The following is a 19,824-nucleotide window of genomic DNA, read 5'->3' as shown; positions in this document are numbered from 1 at the left end:
TATCATAAACCTAAGAAATATAATGAATGCAGTTCTGGACACCTAATTGTCAATTTTTTTAAAACACAATAATAATATGAAGGATAAATAAAATAAGTATATAAGCAAATGTTTGCATGATCCACCAGTTTTCTTTTCTGCTACCAAGGTTCTCAAACCTTGAGTAGGTCCCATATTTCAGAGTGTGACCCTCCATCATAGGGACAGAAATTTTGTTATCAGTGTATCCAATACACCTGTCTTCTTAGAGATTCAGACTGCTCACTTAATCCACACACAATGGAGGGACTAATCAGATGTCAATAAAATAAATGCCACTGGGAAATAACAATGACTAGTGGTTTAATCTGCTTCATTTCTAGTATGAACACCAGGAAAGTGTAACTTGTATCAGTAAGTTGTTTGGTATCATGGAACAAAAACAATAAGTGGTATAGAATGTTTAGAGTAAAAATATTTCACTGAAACCTGGGAAAGCCTGAGGGAATACTCTACCCAGCAGAGGCTGTGTCTCCATTTGTTCATCCCTCTTTGTCTTCCTTTTTGTATTCAATGAATATTTCATTGAGCATAGGCCAGGCCCTGACGGGCTTCCCACAGAGTGCAAGTCATAAAGAATCCATCTGCCAATTCAGGAGATGAAAGAGATGAGGGTTTGATCCCTGGATCAGGAAGATCCCCTGGAGAAAGAAATGGCAACCCACTCCAGTATTTCTTGCCTGGAGAATCCCATGGGCAGAGGAACCTGGAGGGCTACAGTCCATGGGTCACAAAGAGTCAGACATGACTAAGCACATGCAAACAGGCCCTGATAGACACCAGTTTCTGCTCAAGGAACCTCTAGTATAGTGAACACATGGATCACATCTCCCAGAGTTAAAGCATGTCTCTATCTTAGTCTCTTGGATTAAGTGCAGTGGGAGATACATGAGTTTTGTTTCCAAAAAACCTTGAGATCCAATACCTGCTCTGTAGTATCATTAGGTCCAACTGCATGCTCAATGCCACCTTCCATACCTTGGGTTAATGTGAACCTGAATCAAGAGATTCCTGAATGCAACACTGGATCATGTTTGGCAACAACTCACACCATTGGTTAGATCACCCCTAGTGTGGTTTCTAACTCTAATGACCAATCTCTTATTTGCTTCCCAGTTCCTAGCCCTTGTGCCCTAAGTCTTGTTTCTAGGTCTCTGCTTTGATTTCTCTTCCTGGTTTATAAACTGTAGGTACCACACTTGGTTTCTGGGGCCTGGATCCTGACTCATTCTTGCCAAGCTCCTGGGGCGTAACTGCCTGCCTTTTAAGACCTCCCTGATGTGAGTGCTTGCCTCTCTCTGCTTCTGAGCCTTCTCTCACCCCACCTCCTGCCACCCAGACTCTGCATCACTGAGATTTCCCACAAGGTTTGTTCTCTTCCACCCAAGGTTTGTTCTCTTCTCCTGCCAAGGGGGCTGGTTGTTAATGCTGTGCCCATCACAGAGACAAATCTGTTGGCCAGCTGAACCTCCTTCATCTGTACCTGGGTCAGTGCTCTGGACTCCTATCCCAGACCTGCCTGTCCCATACCTTCAAAAGTGACTGATGATACTGAGAAGAATGGCAAGATATAACAATGGATGCCCAGGAGTGACCCTTGCTTCATTCAGGGGTGACTGTGCCAAAGAGTGGGCAACTAAAGCTCCGTGTGTAGCAGATGATGAACAGCGAAACACTGGGCTATGTTGAAAACCAGTGTGCCATGTCGCTCCGGTCACTCCCAATCCTCCTCCTTGAGTTCTTGCTGTCAAAAGACAACCACTGCTTTGTATTTTTACACACCCATCAGATACTTAGAAAACACTCCTTCCTAATGCTTAGCCTGTTCTCATAAAATGAGAAAAGACACGTACAAATGTCTTTTAGTTGACCTGCTGAAGAAATTCCACAGCAAACAGCCCCTCCCATATTCTATAGCACTCCACTAAATGAGGGCAAGATCACAGAGGCAAAAGGCTTTGCGTTTAACAAAGCATTTGACCAAATTTTTCACGATTCTCATGTGGAAGAAATGGAGAAGTTTGATTTGAACAAAAGCAACTGGTTGACTAACATAAGAACACAAAGAGAATTGACTACAGATCAGTATAAACTTGGAGAGGTTTACCATGTCTCTAAAATGAAGGAGATAGACTAGAGTGTTGTTTCCCAGTATTTAATATAAAAGATGATTTTTGGCTGTGTATTATGATTTTTTATTTTCACATTTATGCATTTATTTTAATGTGTATTAAAAAATGTATACTACCCCCAAATCCCATGATTTCATATATTAAAGTGTAAAAATTGAGGCAACTCAAAAAGAAATATTTTAATAAAGTAGTAAAGGTGAAAATTATTCAATCTCCTCAGAAGTCATTTTGAGAACACCACAATCCTATTACCCAGCAACTTCCCCTTAAGAAATTTGCCATGCAGAGATATCTGCCCAATTATACAAAGAAAGTATGTTCACTGCAGGTTTATTTGCAACAACAATAGCAACAAAAAACAACAGGCAAATCTCAGCTAACTAAATGACCATTATTGAGAGATATATAAACATGTTATTACACATTGTTATCCATTGAATGGCCTCTTTCTTTACCTTTTAAGCAAGCGACTCTCAACTGGGCAATACTCTGCCCCCCATCGGACATATGGCAATGTCTGGAGACATTTTTCATTGTCACAGTGGAGGCAGGGGTGGTACTAGTACAAGACGGATAAAAGCCAGGGATGCTGCTAAACATCCTACATTGCACAAGACAGCCCCTCATAACAAAGAATTACCCAGTATTGATAATGAATAATCAAAAAGGTGAAATATCTTGGTTAAACTTGAGTTGTTTTCATTGTTGTTCTTTTAATTCTATCACAAACCTGAGATCGTATATATACTTACCTCTTATTACCTTAGATTTTTAATTAAACAACTGTTTCTTTTTTAATTTATTTTAATTGGATGCTAATTACTTTACAATATTGTAGTGCTTTTTGCCATACACTGACATGAATCGGCCATGGGTGTACATGTGTTCCCCATCCTGAGCCCCCCCTCCCACCTCCCTCCCTATCCCATCCCTCTGGATCATCCCAGTGCACCAGCCTTGAGCACCCTGTCTCATGCATCGAACCTGGACTGGCGATATGTTTCACATATGAGAATATACATGTTTCAGTGCTCAGATCATCCCACCCTTGCCTTCTCCCACAGAGTCCAAAAGACTGTTCTATATCTGTGTGTGTGTGTGTGTATGTGTGTGTTTGGTGCTCATTTCTTTTTTATTATTATTATTTTTAAATTTATTTATTTATTTATTTTACTTTACAATATTGTATTGGTTTGTGATACATTGACTTGAATCTGCCATGGGTGTACATGTGTTCCCCATCCTGAACCCCCTCCCACCTCCCTCCCCATCCCATCCCTCTGGGTCATCCCAGTGCACCAGCCCCGAGCACCTTGTATCATGCATTGAACCTGGACTGGCGATTCATTTCACATATGATAATTTACATGTTTCAATGCCATTCTCCCATATCATCATGCCCTTGCCCTCTCCCACAGAGTTCAAAAGACTGTTCAATACATCTGTGTTTCTTTTGCTGTCTTGGTAACAGGGTTATTGTTACCATCTTTCTAAATTCCATATATATGCATTAGTATACTGTATTGGTGTTTTTCTTTCTGGCTTACTTCACTCATATAATAGGCTCCAGTTTCATCCACCTCATTCCAACCGATTCAAATATATTCTTTTTAATGTCAAATAGGTTCCAAATAGGAAAGGGGGTATATCAAGGCTGTATATTGTCACCCTGTTTATTTAACTTCTATGCAGAGTGCATCATGAGACACGCTGGGCTGAAAGAAGCACAAGCTGGCATCAAGACTGCTGGGAGAAATATCAATAACCTCAGATATGCAGATGACACAACCCTTATGGCAGAAAGTGAAGAGGAACTAAAGAGCCTCTTGATGAAAGTGAAAGAGGAGAGTGAAAAAGTTGGCTTAAAGCTCAACATTCAGAAAATGAAGATCATGGCATCTGGTCCCATCACTTCATGGGAAATAGATGGGGAAACAGTGGAAACAGTGTCAGACTTTATTTTTGGGGGTTCCAAAATCACTGCATATGGTGACTGCAGCCATGAAATTAAAAGATGCTTACTCCTTGGAAGGAAAGTTATGACCAACCTAGATAGCATATTGAAAAGCAGAGATATTACCTTGCCAACAAAGGTCCATCTAGTCAAGGCTATGGTTCTTCCAGTGGTCATGTATGGATGTGAGAGTTGGACTGTGAAGAAAGCTGAGCGCCGAAGAATTGATGCTTTTGAATTGTGGTGTTGGAGAAGACTCTTGAGAGTCCCTTGGACTGCAAGGAGATCCAACCAGTCCATCCTAAAGGAGATCAGTCCTGGGTGTTCATTGGAAGGACTGATGCTGAAGCTGAAATTCCAATACTTTGGCCACCTCATGCGAAGAGCTGACTCATTGGAAAAGACCCTGATGCTGGGAGGGATTGGGGGCAGGAGGAATAGGGGACGACAGGGGATGAGATGGCTGGATGGCATCACCGCCTTGATGGACATGAGTTTGAGTGAACTCCGGGAGTTGGTGCTGGACAGGGAGGCCTGGCATGCTGCAATTCATGGGGTCGCAAAGAGTCGGACACAACTGAACAACTGAACTGAACTGAACTGAATATTCCCATCATTATGTTTCATATATTCACATATACATCATTCTGTATATGTACCACAGCTTTCCTATCCATTCGTCTGCTGATGGACATCTAGATTGCTTCCTTGTTCTGGCTATTATAAACAGTGCTGCAATGAACACTGGGGTACACGTGTCTCTTTCAATTCTGGTTTCCTTGGTGTGTATGCCCAGCAGTGGGATTGCTGGGTCATATGGCAGGTCTGTTTCCAGTTTTTTAAGGAATCTCCACACTGTTCTCCATAGTGGCTGTACTAGTTTGCATTCCCACCAACAGTGTAAGAGGGTTCCCTTTTCTCCACACCCTCTCCAGCATTTATTGCTTGTAGACTTTTGGATAGCAGCTATTCTGACCAGCATAAGATGATACCTCATTGTGGTTTTGATTTGCATTTCACTGGCGTGCTGTGATTCATGGGGTCACAAGGAGTCGGATACGACTGAGCGACTGAACTGAACTGATAATGAGTGGTGTTGAGCATCTTTTCATGTGTTTGTTAACCATCTGTATGTCTTCTTTGGGGAAGTTCTTTGGCCCATTTTTTGATTGGGTCGTTTATTTTCCTGGAATTGAGCTGCAGGAGTTGCTTGTAAATTTTGGAGATTAATTCTTTGCCAGTTGCTTCATTTGCTATTATTTTCTCCCATTCTGAAGGCTGTCTTTTCACCTTGCTTATAGTTTCCTTCGTTGTGCAAAAGCTTTTAAGTTTAATTAAGTTCCATTTGTTTATTTTTTGCTTTTATTTCCATTACTCTGGGAGGTGGGTCATAGAGGATCCTGCTGTGATTTATGTTGGAGAGTGTTTTGCCTATATTTTCCTCTAGGAGTTTTATAGTTTCTGGTCTTACATTTAGATCTTTAATCCATTTTGAGTTTATTTTTGTGTATGGTGTTAGAAAGTGTTCTAGTTTCATTCTTTTTTTTAATTTTATTTTTAAACTTTACAATATTGTATTAGTTTTGCCAAATATTGAAATGAATCCGCCACAGGTATACCCGCGTTCCCCATCCTGAACCCTCCACCCTCCTCCCTCCCCTCCCCTCCTTCTGGGTCGTCCCAGTGCACCAGCCCCAAGCATCCAGTACCGTGCATCAAACCTGGACTGGCGACTCGTTTCATACATGATATTATACATGTTTCAATATTATTCTCCCAAATCTCCCCACCCTCTCTCTCTCCCACAGAGTCCATAAGACTGATCTATACATCGGTGTCTCTTTTGCTGTCTCGTACACAGGGTTATTGTTACCATCTTTCTAAATTCCATATATATGCATTAGTATACTGTTCTTTTACAAGTGGTTGACCAGTGTTCCCAGCACCACTTGTTAAAGAGACTGTCTTCTCCATTGTATATTCTTGCCTCCTTTGTCAAAGATAAGGTGTCCATAGGTTTGTGAATTTATCTCTGGGCTTTCTATTTTATTCCATTGATCTATATCTCTGTCTTTGTGCTAGTACCATACTGTCTTGTTGACCAGTTGCTTTGTAGTATAGCCTGAAGTCAGGCAGTTCCTCCTGTTCCTCCAGTTCCATTCTTCTTTCTCAAGATTGCTTTGGATATTCTAGGTTTTTTTGTATTTCCATACAAATTGTGAAATTATTTGTTCTAGTTCTGTGAAAAATACCATTGGTAGTTGATAGGGATTGCATTGAATCTATAGATTGCTTTGGGTAGTATACTCATATTCACTATATTGATTCTTCTGATGCATGAACATGATATATTTCTCCATCTATTTGTGTCCTCTTTGATTTCTTTCATGAGTGTTTTATAGTTTTCTATATATAGGTCTTTGGTTTCTTTAGGTAGATTTATTCCTAAGTATTTTATTCTTTTCGTTGTAATGGTGGATGGAATTGTTTCCTTAATTTCTCTTTCTGTTTTCTCATTGTTAGTGTACAGGAATGCAAGGTATTTCTGTGTTAATTTTATATCCTGCAACTTTACTATATTCATTGATAAGCTCTAGTAATTTTCTGGTGGAGTCTTTAGGATTTTCTATGTAGAGGATCGTGTCATCTGCAAACAGGGAGAGTTTTACTTCTTCATTTCCAGTCTGGATTCCTTCTATTTCTTTTTCTGCTCTGATTTCTGTGGCCAAAACTTCCAAAACTATGTTGAATAGTAGTAGTGAGAGTGGGCACCCTTGCCTTGCTCCTGACTTTAGGGGAAATGCTTTCAATTTTTCACCATTGAGGATAATGTTTGCTGTGGGTTTGTCATATATCGCTTTTATTATGTTGAGGTATGTTCCTTCTATCCCTGCTTTCTGGAGGGTTTTTATCATAAATGATGTTGAATTTTGTCTAAGGCTTTCTCTGCATCTATTGAGATAATCAAATGATTTTTATATTTCAATAATAATGTTAATGTTTTAATGTTTTATGTGGTGTTTAATGTTTAATGTTAATGTGGTGTATTACATGATTCATTTGTGGATATTGAAGAATCCTTGCATCCCTGGGATAAAGCCCACTTGATCATGATCTTTTTAATATGTTGTTGGATTCTGTTTGCTAGAATTTTGTTAAGGATTTTTGCATCTATGTTCATCAGTGATATTGCCTTGTAGTTTTCCTTTTTTGTGGCATCTTTGTCTGGTTTTGGTATTAGGATAATGGTGGCCTCATAGAATGAGTTTGGAAGTTTACCTTCCTCTGCAATTTTCTGGAAGAGTTTGAGCAGGATAGGTGTTAGCTCTTCTCTAAATTTTTGGTAGAACTCAGCTGTGAAGCCGTCGGGTTCTGGACTTTTGTTTGCTGGAAGATTTCTGCTTGTGATGGGTCTGTTAAGATTTTCTATTTCTTCCTGGTTCAGTTTTGGAAAGTTATACTTTTCTAAGAATTTGTCCATTTCTTCCAAGTTGTCCATTTTATTGGCATATAGTTGCTGGTAGTAGTCTCTTATGATCCTTTGTATTTCTGTGTTGTCTGTTGTGATTTCTCCATTTTCATTTCAAATTTTGTTGGTTTGATTCTTCTCCCTTTGTTTCTTGATGAGTCTGGCTAATGGTTTGTCAATTTTATTTATCTTCTCAAAGAACCAGCTTTTAGCTTTGTTGATTTTTACTATGGTCTCTTTTGTTTCTCTGCATTTATTTCTGGCCTAATTTTTATGATTTCTTTCCTTCTACTACCCCTGGGGGTACTTCATTTCTTCCTTTTCTAGTTGATTTAGGTGTAGAGTTAGGTTATTTATTTGACTTTTTTATTGTTTCTTGAGGTAAGCCTGTATTGCTATGAACGTTCCCCTTAGCACTGCTTTTACTGAATCTAATAGGTTTTGGGTTGCTGTGTTTTCATTTTCATTCATTTCTATGCATATTTTTATTTCTTTTTTGATTTATTCTGTGATTTGTTGCTTATTCAGAAGCATGTTGTTCAGCCTCCATATGTTGGAATTTTTTATAGTTTTTCTCCTGTAATTGAGATCTAATCTTACTGCATTGTGGTCAGAAAAGATGCTTGGAATGATGTCAGTTTTTTTTAATTTACCAAGGCTAAATTTATGGCCCAGGATGTGATCTATCCTGGAGAAGGTTCCATGTGCGCTTGAGAAAAAGGTGGAATTCATTGTTTTGAGATGAAATGTCCTATAGATATCAATTAGGTTTAACTGGTCCATTGTATCATTTAAAGTTTGTGTTTCCTTGTTAATTTTCTGTTTAGTTGATCTATCCATAGATGTGAGTATTAAAGTCTATTGTGTTATTGTTAATTTCCCCTATCATACTTGTTAGCATTTGCCTTACATACTGTGGTGCTCCCATGTTGGGTGCATATATATTTATAATTGTTATATCTTCTTCTTGGCTTGATCCTTTGATCATTATGTAGTGTCCTTCTTGGTCTCTTTTCACAGCCTTTATTTTAAAGTCTATTTTATCTGATATGAGTATTGCTACACCTGCTTTCTATTGCTCTCTTTGTGTGGAATATTTTTTTTCCAGCCCTTCGTTTTCAGTCTGTATGTGTCCCTTGTTTTGAGGTGGGTCTCTTGTAGACAACATACATAGGGGTCTTATTTTTGTATCCATTCAGCCAGTCTTTGTCTTTTGGTTGGGGCATTCAACCCATTTACATTGAAGGTGATTATTGATAGAAAGCACCACTATGAACAAAGTTAGTGGAGGTGATGGAATTCCAGTGGAGCTATTTCAAATCCTGAAAGATGATGCTGTGAAAGTGCTGCACTCAATATGCCAGCAAATTTGGAAAACTCAGCAGTGGCCACAGGACTGGAAAAGGTCAGTTTTCATTCCAATCCCAAAGAAAGGCGATGCCAAAGAATGCTCAAACTACTGCACAATTTCACTCATCTCAGACGCTAGTAAAGTAATGCTCAAAATTCTCCAAGCCAGGCTTCAGCAATACGTGAACTGTGAACTTCCAGATGTTCAAGCTGGTTTTAGAAAAGGCAGAGGAACCAGAGACCAAATTGCCAACATCCACTGGATCATCGAAAAAGCAAGAGAGTTCCAGAAAAGCATCTATTTCTGCTTTATTGACTATGCCAAAGCCTTTGACTGTGTGGATCACAATCAACTGTGGAAAATTCTGAAAGAGATGGGAATACCAGACCACCTGACCTGCCTCTTGAGAAACGTGTATGCAGGTCAGGAAGCAACAGTTAGAACTGGACATGGAACAACAGACTGGTTCCAAATAGGAAAAGGAGTACGTCAAGGCTGTATATTGTCACCCTGCTTATTTAACTTCTATGCAGATTACATCATGAGAAACACTGGGCTGGAAGAAGCACAAGCTGGTATCAAGATTTCCAGGAGAAATATCAATAACCTCAGATATGAAGATGACACCACCCTTATGGCAGAAAGTGAAAAGGAACTAAAAGCCTCTTGATGAAAGTGAAAGAGGAGAGTGAAAGAGTGGGCTTAAAGCTCAACATTCAGAAAACGAAGATCATGGCATCCAGTCCCACCACTTCATGGCAAATAGATGGAGAAACAGTGGAAACAGTGTCAGACTTTATCTTTTGGGGCTTCAAAATCACTGCAGATAGTGATTGCAGCCATGAAATTAAAAGACGCTTACTCCTTGGAAGGAATGTTATGACCAACCTAGATAGCATATTCAAAAGCAGAGACTTTACTTTGCCAACAAAGGTTCGTCTAGTCAAGTCTATGGTTTTTCCTGTGGTCATGTATGGATGTGAAAGTTGGACTGCGAAGAAGGCTGAGCGCCGAAAAATTGATGCTTTTGAACTGTGGTGTTGGAGAAGACTCTTGAGAGTCCCTTGGACTGCAAGGAGATCCAACCAGTCCATCTAAAGGAGATCAGCCCTAAGATTTCTTTGGAAGGAATGATGCTAAAGCTGAAACTCCAGTACTTTGGCCACCTCACGCGAAGAGTTGACTCATTGGAAAAGACTCTGATGCTGGGAGGGATTGGGGGCAAGAGGAGAAGGGGACGACAGAGGATGAGATGGTTGGATGGCATCACTGACTCAATGGACTTGAGTCTCAGTGAACTCCAGGAGTTGGTGATGGACAGGGAGGCCTGGCGTGCTGCAGTTCATGGGGTCATGAAGAGTCGGACACGACTGAGCGACTGATCTGATCTGATCTGATCTCTTTCTCTCTAAACTAAGCTGCTGGAGACTGGGCTGACCACATCTGTCTTGCTCACTACCACACATCACAATCCTCAAAAGCTCCTGACACATCAGAGTGGCTCACTTGTGAATGGCTGGACACTTCCCTGCCTGCTTCCTGAGCCAGTTAGAATTCTCAAAGGATAATCAAAGTCAGTGCTTCTCAACTTTCAACAGGCACTAGTCACCGGGAAAGTATAAATTATGATTTAAGAGATCTGAACATTCTGCCCTTCTCACAAGTTCCAGGTGATACCAGTGCTGCTGGTCCCACACTTTGAGGAGCAAACCCTAACCTTATAAAATCAAATGACAATCCAGTCACATAGGACAAACACAGTGTGATTCTACTCATATGAGGTACCTAGAACAGTCAAACCCACAAACCTGAAAGTACAAGGTTGGTTGCCAAGATCTTGGAGGAAAGAGTTGTTGTTTAATGATTACAGAGTTCCAATTTGGGATGATGGATGGTGCTGATGTTGTACAATAATGTTAAAGTACTTAATGCCACCTAATCGCCAACTTAAAAATGATTAAAATGGTAATTTGTATATTACATCTTACTATAATTTATAAAAATAACTACACAAATGAAACCCAAATTGGTCTTGCTATGAGGAATCTACTGGGCCCAGGGATGGTGCTGGGCAGAGTCTGCATCTCAGGTGCCAAGGTCAAAGGTAGAATTAATGCTAACTCTGCCAGGCAAGTTGACATTGAATAATGGTCACAGGCCTGTACATCAGGCAGTTTCTGACCTAATCAGAGGGCTTTTTGTGAGACACAAATTGCTTGTTAAAGATTGGGCTCTGTGGGAGAGGGAGGGGGGGGATGATTTGGGAGCATGGCATTGAAACATGTATAATATCATATAAGAAATGAATCGCCAGTCCAGGTTTGATGCAGGATACAGGAAGCTTGGGGCTGGTGCACTGGGATGACCCAGAGGGATGGTATGGGGAGGGAGGTGGGAGGGGAGTTCAGGATTGGGAACACCTGTACACCCGTGGCGGATTCATGTTGACGTATGGCAAAACCAATACAATATTGTAAAGTAATTAGCCTCTAATTAAAATAAATAAAATTAAATTTAAAAAATTTTTAATAAAAATTAAAAAAAAAAATCTGGCAGAACCTGAAGCTGATTTGCTTGTACATGTAAAGCACATTTTCTGATCTAAACAAGTTTCATTTTTTCAGCCAAGATCCCAGATAAAAGTTACTATTGGAGTGGAAAATTTTATCTTGAAACTGAAGTTCCTAATGCATATAACATGGTGCCTCCCAAAGTAAAATGCTTTACTAGAATCTGACCCTCAACATTATGGTGATATTGAAATATGACTCTATTTACTGAAGGAACTTGCAACAAGTGGCACTGGCTGGGCTCCCACCAGAAAGTTAAAAGGTTGGTGTAAACTCTATCTACTCTTCCTTTCATTTATTCTTTATTGGAGTATAGTTGCTTTACCATGTTGTGTTAGTTTCTGCTGTACAACAAAGTGATCAGCTATGTGTTGTGTTGTACTAAGTCGCTTCAGTCATGTCTGACTCTGCATGACCCTATGGACTGTAGCCTGCCAGGCTCCTCTGTATATCCCCTCCCTCTTGGACTTTTCTTCCACCCCTCCCATGCCACCCATCTAGGTCATCACAGAGCACCAAGCTGAGCTCCCTCTACTATATAGCAGATTCCCACTAGCTATCTATTTTACACATGGTAGAGTATATATGTCAATCCCAATCTCCCATTAAAAAGAATGAAATTGCATCACTTGTAGATACGTGAATGGGCCTAGAAACTGTCACTCTTTTACTGTTAGAATGAAGTAAGTTAGAAACAGAAAAAAACAAATATTGTATATTAACACATATTTGCAGAGCAGGAATAGAGATCAGATGATCTTTTGGATTTTGATGATATATTATATATTGAAACTATGGCATATCACATACAAGATGAGGAAATTTTCCACAATAAGTTGAGGAGGGTATTAAACCTTACACAAGATGACAAAAGATTTTAGGATCATGGATTATGTGTCATATGCCTCTGTAACTTAAAATAAGTTAAATTTCTCTCCCCATCTCTGTGCCTGCTTGAGTCTTTCTGGATTGAACGAGTCTTGTGACCATATAATGAAGATGAAAAATTCCATAGATGCCCATTTTTGATGGAGAACACAACAAAACAATGTGTTTTGGGTCCAAGACTGTTCTGCTTATTTTGTTTTCCCAAAATTGGTCTATATAGGTTGCTGATGCTCTAGGGAAACTTTAACTCAAAATTGAGACTAGAGCTTGCTTACCCTTTATCCAAACAAAACCAGTTTCTGCACAAGTGGCTCTAATAATGTTCAGTGTGACCCAGAGACTAACCCTAAGAAACTCCCTGCAAAGGGTGATTGGATATAAATTCACTCAGCTTCTTCCATGTTTGTTGGCTCTCCTTAGATGCTCTAAAGCTTCCTCAGAATGCATAGAAGCACTAAGTGTGTGACTTACTGAAAGAAAGGTTTATGTAAATATAACAATTTTGAACAAACCTCATACTTGCAAAACTTGCTGACGAGTGGTATGTTCTCATCCAGCTCCCACAATTCAACAGCACCTGTTGGTGGTAGGGAGGAGGCTGAGTGAAACAAGCTTGGTTTATACCAAGACAGCAATTCACTTCTAGGATCCAAGTAGTCTATTGTCACTAAACTAACAAAATTATTTCTGTAAAAGGAAAGTCCACATCTTTAGAGGGTTTAACTAACAGGCCATTTAGCTTTATTCTGGCATTATTGTTGTCCTACTAACAGTCCAGAAAACTAGGTGGGGAAAGCTTCCAGAAAAAGACAGGGGGAGTTGGGCTGGCTGGTAAAATCCATCATTCTGCTTCCAGTGAGAAAACATTGGAAATTAAGTTCTTAGGAGACAAAGATGAATCTCCAAAACGATCTAAGTAGCACATGGTCCAGTATGGTTAAATTTTTACCATTATTTGGACACTAATAAATATTTGTTGAATAACTTGAATAAATGTCTTACACAGTCATAAAAAAATACGTTGAATAATAATTCAGTGTCTTTTCAGTGACTGGCTAAGTAGGAAAAAAACCTCTAAATAACTTTCCCAACAACGTATCTTTCTTATCTCATTCAAGATCCAATCTAGGAACATATGTCACATTAGATTTTCATGCTTCATCAATATGCCTAAATGTGAAGTAACTCCTCAGCCTTCTTATGTCCCTCATTTCTTTGGTACACATACACTTATTTTGTTTTTGTTAGTTCACACCCTCCTGGGCTCCTGGCCCTAGCGATGCAGGTTCCCACCCAACGTGGCCCGAAGTGGCTCCATGGCAGGCCCCCTTGCCACGCAGGCGCACCAGAGCTGGGGTTATCTGCCAGCCTGTTCCCTAGGCAACGCGGTTCAAAACGCTCGCCCTAGAGGCACTGGCGCGATGTGCTTCAGCCAAGCAGGTGAGGAGGGCTGAGGTGATAGAGGCAGAAGGAAGATGGGGAGACTGGGAAAGACCAAGGGGGAAAGGAGGGAAATGTGGCTTGCCTGTCTCCTTGGATTGGTCACGGTTTCGTTAAGAGTGCAGTCTGCTCAGGTCTCGGCCACCCTTCCCCACACCGCCCCTGCCCCCACCCTCATTTGGACCACAGGGACTTCCTTCATGTGGAGTTTCTCCTCTTTCTCGTTCTCCAGAGACGCTGGTTAACTACTCCTTTGGAACATGTCAACATAGGAAGATCTTTCCCCACTTCTTTCCCTCAGACTTGCTGGGGAACAAGTTTCTCCCTATTAGGGGAGTGCCCCACAGAGGGCCTGGATGTTATATAGCAGAAGAAGTGAGTATTCACTTTACCTCAGGTGGGTGTCAGTTCCCAGACTATCCAAGGATACCTAAGTTTCCTGGAAGAAAAGCCCTGGGCGATTTGTGACCTTCCGGGTCCCAGCATGAGAAAGTGCTCTCTGGTCCTCCGTCTGCAACCAGCTGTCAGGGCCAATATCAGAAAGTAAAGGGCCATTACTCACCTTTGCCATCCCCACTAAATGCAAGTCTTGGCCTCATGCGATCCCCAGTAAGTGTTCCCTCATCATTCATACCTACAAAGGCTGGTGACTAAATATTTCCTCTTAGTCCAAACCTACTGTGTCTGTGCTGGTAGGTAGTTTATGAAATCATAATCAGATTCAGTTGAAACCATATAAAGCTGATTCAGCTCTGTGGGGCTCAGAATAGTGGATTCACTGGATTCGAATGTCATTCACTCTACCTATCCAGCCACATTTCTTTGTAGAGAAGCCTATGTTACATATGTAACTGTTTGGTCTTGATTCAGAGGAATCAAGAAAGAAAGGGCAACTTGAGCAGAGAAGATTCAGGGATACTCTGAGACCACTCTGTTTTAATAACTATAATGTTCTCTATGCATGTTTTGTCTTTGTTTGTTTTCTACATAACACATGAAGAGTAAAGACTTGGCATACAGCCTCGCTAAGATCCCAACCAGTATAAAAGGATATGGTTTTGGAGCCAGAACAGCTGTGAGGTTTAAGCCAAAGAACAAGGTTAGAAATGGCTGAACGTGCTTAGATTTCAGTGTGATCCATGTTGCTGCATGTATTTTCATTGAGGAGCACAGTTGGAGGTTACCTAAAGTATGTCCTGAAATTCAAGATGAAAGTCATCTGGACAAAAGCTACTAAGGAGTCTACATGAAAACTTGGGTGTTAATGTGGGAAATGTGTGTGTGAGTGTCCTGGGAGAATGGAAAATAATTCTCAGAAGAAATGGTACCAAGGCAGAGCTTCAGTCCTGAGACACCTGCTGATAAAATACTGGAAGCTTTGTTTATATGCATCATATAATTATATGTAATATATAGTATAATATCAGTTAAAAAAATCAGTTCTAACTTCTTAACCTTTTTGTGTGATTGGATTTCAAGTCTTCAGTATAGGTTCCTAATCTCTTGTTGGACATTTTCTTGATACTTAAGCTCAGGGAGAGGGATACTGGCTCCAAAAGAAAATCTGAGTGGGATGGTGGGATGGTGGGATGGTGGGGATAGTAGCTACAATAGGTTACCTTGACTCTCTGCCCCCATAGGTTTATTTCTATAGCCAAAACATTAGGTACCTTTAGGTAGCTGAACAATACTCTTATCTTGGTTTTCAACCTACTGTGGGCCTAATTCTATAAACCATAGCTGACACATGAAGAGGGGGAGGATGACTTTGTTTTTTCTACTTAGAAATCTTTACATATATATACATCACCCTCTGACATATTGATCTTTCTCTTGGAAACAGGATGTGACACCTTACCCAGGCATGTACCAGACAGTCAATCTTCAGGAGCAAACACACAAACCAAATTTTGCTCCATTTAATACCTTGTCACCTCGCTTTCGGACATACTCAAAGGACCCTTGTTATCCTGGGTATGTGCCCCTTCTTCTGGTGCACTTCAACAAAGAGCAATAGGAAAGGAAGTACAAAAAGGGGTTACATCCCAACCACGCCCTCTAAATAAGAAACCATCTATCTTTAAAGATTCAACCTCTTGCCTTCCAGGTCTCTAGAATTATAAAATTGTAGACTGTGGTGATTCATTCAATAAATATTTATAAAAAGCCAAGAAGTTGTGTAGGTTCCAAAGATTTTGCATTACACCCATCATCATTTCTTGGAGCTTACATTCTAGAGTCCAGACAGATGAGAAGCAAATAAACAAGAAAATAATCAGTGGTAATAATGACCATATAATTTATTAGTCAGCATGTGACACTTCTTAGACTTTAAAGGGGGTCTCATTAATAATTATACCAAGACAGTAGCCATGAGCTGGAGCTACCACAGGCACACCAGGAAGTATGGGGACCTGGTGGAGTGCTGAATAACACCAAACAAGATGATATAATAGACGGGGGGCTTCCCTGGTGACTTAGTGGTAAAGAATCTGCCTGGAAATGCAGGAGAAACGGGTTGGATCCCTGATCTGGAAAGATCTGGCATGCCTTGGAGCAACTAAGCCCATGCACCACAACTACTGAGCCTGTGCTCTAGAGCCTGGGAGCCACAACTAGTGAAGCCGGCACTCCCTAGAGCCCATGCTTCACAGCAAGAGGTGCTGCCGCTATGAGAAGCCCACATACTGCAACTGGAGAGTAGCCCCTGCTCATTGCATCTAGAGAGAGAGCTTGTGAACCAACAAAGACCCAGTACAGCCTAAAATAAATAAGTAAATAAAAATAGTAATATTTTTTACAAAGATGATGTGGTATGGAGTGATGGCTGGAATCTACTTTGGCAAGGATTGGTCTTTCTGGGAAATGAAAGCACAGTGACTTCATCTGAAAGCACAATGACAAGATTGAACTGACCCTGTGAAGATCTAGGCCGAGAGCTTCCCAGGCAGAAGGAACTGCAAGTACAAAGGCTGTAGTTGGGAGGTGTGTGGAAAAAAGAAAGAAGGCTAGTGTGGCTACAGTGTAGTGGGCAAGGAGAAAATGAGAACAGAGGAGGAATAAGGGCTAGAGTCCATAAACCTCATAGACCAAGGGAGGTGGTCTCAGTGCTTTAGGAAGCCATTGAAAATTATAGGGCATGGTCAAGGTGTTTCTTTTACTAGTGAGAATTCCAAGGATGAGAGAGGAAATGTAACTTTCTTAAGGTTCTAGTAAAGAAGTGGAGGTGATGAAGCTTGTTTCCCATGTCCACTCTACATCTTATTTCCACAGTTAAGTGTCTACACCAAAAGACAAAATGATATGAACAAAGGCAAGACAAAATACCCTATTGTTGAGAAATTTCACATCATGTGTACTAATTAGCATCACTGTGGCAAATCTCTATTATCATCCACCACTTCTGGGATCTCTTGGTTTCTCGGTTAAGAAGAGTGAGGTTACAGAAATAGCTTAAACTAGAGCTGATTTTTACCTTCACTGAAATGTCAGGACTACAAATCTTGAACACTAACACCTATTTAGAAACACATTAGCAGGCAAAGGAACCCTATGCTTACCTGACATTAAGATCTAATCAGTCTGTTGCCTTTTCCAAAAGAGTTAGGACTAGTTCAGGTACACAGGTAGTACTGATGAAGTTTATGGTCACTACAACCCACTCCAGTATTCCTGCCTGGAGAATCCCATGGACAGAAGAATCTGACAGGCTGCAGTCCATGAGGTCACAGAGAGTCAGACACTAATGAAGTGGTTAAAACTTTCACATCCAACTCTTTGCGACCCCATGGACTGTAGCCTGCCAGGCTCCTCTGTCTGTGGGATTTCTCCAAACTAGAATTGTGGTGGTCACTAACTCTTCAACATAAGGTTTTATATTTTTTTCTAGCCCTGGCACATATAAACTAGAGAAAAAGGAACCTCAGAAAGTCACCTGGCCAATGAAATTTGGATCTCCAGACTGGTCTCAGGTTCCATGTCTACAGAAAAGAACCCTGAAAACTGAGGTAATATGATTGGACTTCTGTGGAGCCTTTACCTAATACTTCCACATGTATCAGTGATTCTTAACCAGGGGTCTGGGAATAAACTTCAAGAAATCCTTGATCCCCTGAAAGTACTTGCACAATTTTGTGTAATATATACTTATGGGAAATTTTGAAGAGTTACACAATTTCACTAGATTTCTAGAGATGTATGTGACTGACAAAAGTCACAATTTCTTATTTAGTCCTCAAATAACCTTTGTGGTAGTCTTAGATAATTATCCTCTATGATTGAGAAGGAAACTGAGGATTGTGCTGTGCTGTGCTTAGTCACTCAATTGCATCCAACTCTTTTGGAGAAGGGAATGGCAACCCACTCCAGTATTCTCACCTGGAGAATCCCATGGACAGAGGAACCTGGCAGGCTACAGACCATGGGGTCGCAAAGAGACACGACTGAAGTGACTAACACTTTCACATCTGACTCTGCAACCCCATGGACTGCAGCCTGCCAGGCTCCTCTGTCTGTGGGAATTCTCCAGACTAGAATATTGGAGTGGGTTGCCATGCACTCCTCCAGGGGCTCTTCTCAACCCAAGGATCGAACCCAGGTCTCCCACATTGCAGGCGGATTCTTGACCAGCTGTGCTACCAGGGAAGTCCAAACTGAGGCTTCGATTAAATGGCTTGTTGAAGTTGCTCAGCTAGAATATAGATTGTGTGACTTCTAAGCCAGTGCTCTTCCCATCACATCACCTAGTATTAGATCATCAAGGTGCAGTGGATCATTCTGGCAAGAACATGGATTTTAGGAAGAGACTGCCTGGGTTCAAACACTAGTTCCATATTTGTTTGCTATGTATCCTCTAACTTTTCTAAGCCTCAATTTGCTTATCTTTAAAATAGATATAAACTAGACTTGATCTGATGAAGTTGTAAAGATTGAGATATTATAACACCAGACCTGTAGCATAATAAATGGTCAGCCCGTGTCACTTGTAATAATTCCAGAGGTGTCCTTTTCCCCCCTGGTGGAACTTTGGATTAATTCTGCAAGTGTTTATTAAATGCCAAATGTACTAACATCATTGTGCTAGGGCCTACAGGTAACATTCAAGAATTAAACATATAATCTTTGTTTTCAAGACATTTACCAGCTATACTTGATGATTTGCCAAGTAGAAAATAATTCCTAGCATGATATATTCCAGAAAAAGATGACAAAGAGTAGATATACAGAGCAATGTTGAGAGATTCACTAGGTTAGGTTACTGTGTGGTTGGGGCTCAGGTAGGCTAAAACAGCTCCAACAATACGGGTCTATTTCACACATCCAGGAAGACCAGAGGCAGGGAGTTCTCATGTGAATATTGACTTTGACAGTATTTTTCATTGCAGCTGTCCACAGACAAGGACTTTAGAAAGCATCGGAACCGTTTGGCCTACCTAAGCTTGTACTACAACTGAAAAGCTGTGACTACCTTCACATGCTCCTCCTGACCACAGACTCTTCAGGACTGAGGACAGAGCTGCTCTTGTCCTTCTGCATTGTCTGACCCTCCTGTCTGCCATCATGGGGCGCAGGGAGGGGCAAAGGGCTCATAATTACTATATGACTGCATAAAGACTCAGTGTACAGAAGGTGCTCTCTCCTCGTGCTGGTTTGTTCTGTAAAAATGTAGAAGGGTCCGAGGGTTTCCTAACTGAGTGCTCAGTAGAGTGGCTTCACTTTACTGAAATATTATACTTGTGCATCCCCGCCCTCTAGCTATAAGTCCCAGGAATGAGTTTTATGTTTTCTACTGCCAGTCCTGGTGATAGGACATTGTTGGTCTATACATATCAAGGATTTGGATGGCTTGCTTGACTTTGTATTTGGGCTTGCTAGATGTAGAGGATACTTAAGGCAGAGTAAATGTTTTAGGGGCTCTTACAATTCCTAGACAAGGTGGCAGAGTAGAAAAAACTTCGTGAGCTCACCTCTTCTCACAAGCA

At 40.7% G+C, this 19,824-nt stretch overlaps 1 protein-coding gene across 3 annotated transcripts; it reads left to right on the top strand.

Annotated features, from left to right (window-relative positions):
* Positions 1–13,791: 13,791 nt before the first annotated feature.
* On the top strand, positions 13,792–19,467 carry LOC113889478 (protein pitchfork). Of its 3 annotated transcripts, none has more exons than XM_027536197.1 (6): positions 13,792–13,843; positions 14,076–14,218; positions 14,844–14,942; positions 15,687–15,817; positions 17,733–17,850; positions 19,228–19,467. In XM_027536197.1, exons 1-6 carry the CDS (start codon positions 13,825–13,827, stop codon positions 19,294–19,296), a joined length of 579 nt encoding a protein of 192 aa, XP_027391998.1. In that variant the 5' UTR covers positions 13,792–13,824; the 3' UTR covers positions 19,297–19,467. The 3 variants fall into 3 exon arrangements, with proteins under 3 accessions (XP_027391998.1, XP_027391999.1, XP_027392000.1); XM_027536198.1 differs by having other exon boundaries at positions 13,825–13,843; positions 14,076–14,222; positions 14,851–14,942; positions 19,228–19,296; XM_027536199.1 differs by lacking the exon at positions 14,844–14,942 and having other exon boundaries at positions 13,825–13,843; positions 19,228–19,296.
* The last annotated feature ends 357 nt before the right edge of the window (positions 19,468–19,824 follow it).

This window comes from Bos indicus x Bos taurus, chromosome 3, assembly GCF_003369695.1.
Source record: "Bos indicus x Bos taurus breed Angus x Brahman F1 hybrid chromosome 3, Bos_hybrid_MaternalHap_v2.0, whole genome shotgun sequence".
NCBI lineage: Eukaryota > Metazoa > Chordata > Mammalia > Artiodactyla > Bovidae > Bos > Bos indicus x Bos taurus.
Note: the sequence above shows the minus strand (reverse complement) of the source record. Positions and strands in the feature narration are given on the sequence as shown.

Bases quoted from the DNA above. Each gene is read 5' to 3' on its own strand.
- LOC113889478 (XM_027536197.1), top strand. The intron at 14,219-14,843 runs GTGAGTATTCAC...TAACACATGAAG, and splicing joins GATGTTATATAGCAGAAGAA to AGTAAAGACTTGGCATACAG. The intron at 17,851-19,227 runs GTAATATGATTG...TTTTCATTGCAG, and splicing joins AAAGAACCCTGAAAACTGAG to CTGTCCACAGACAAGGACTT.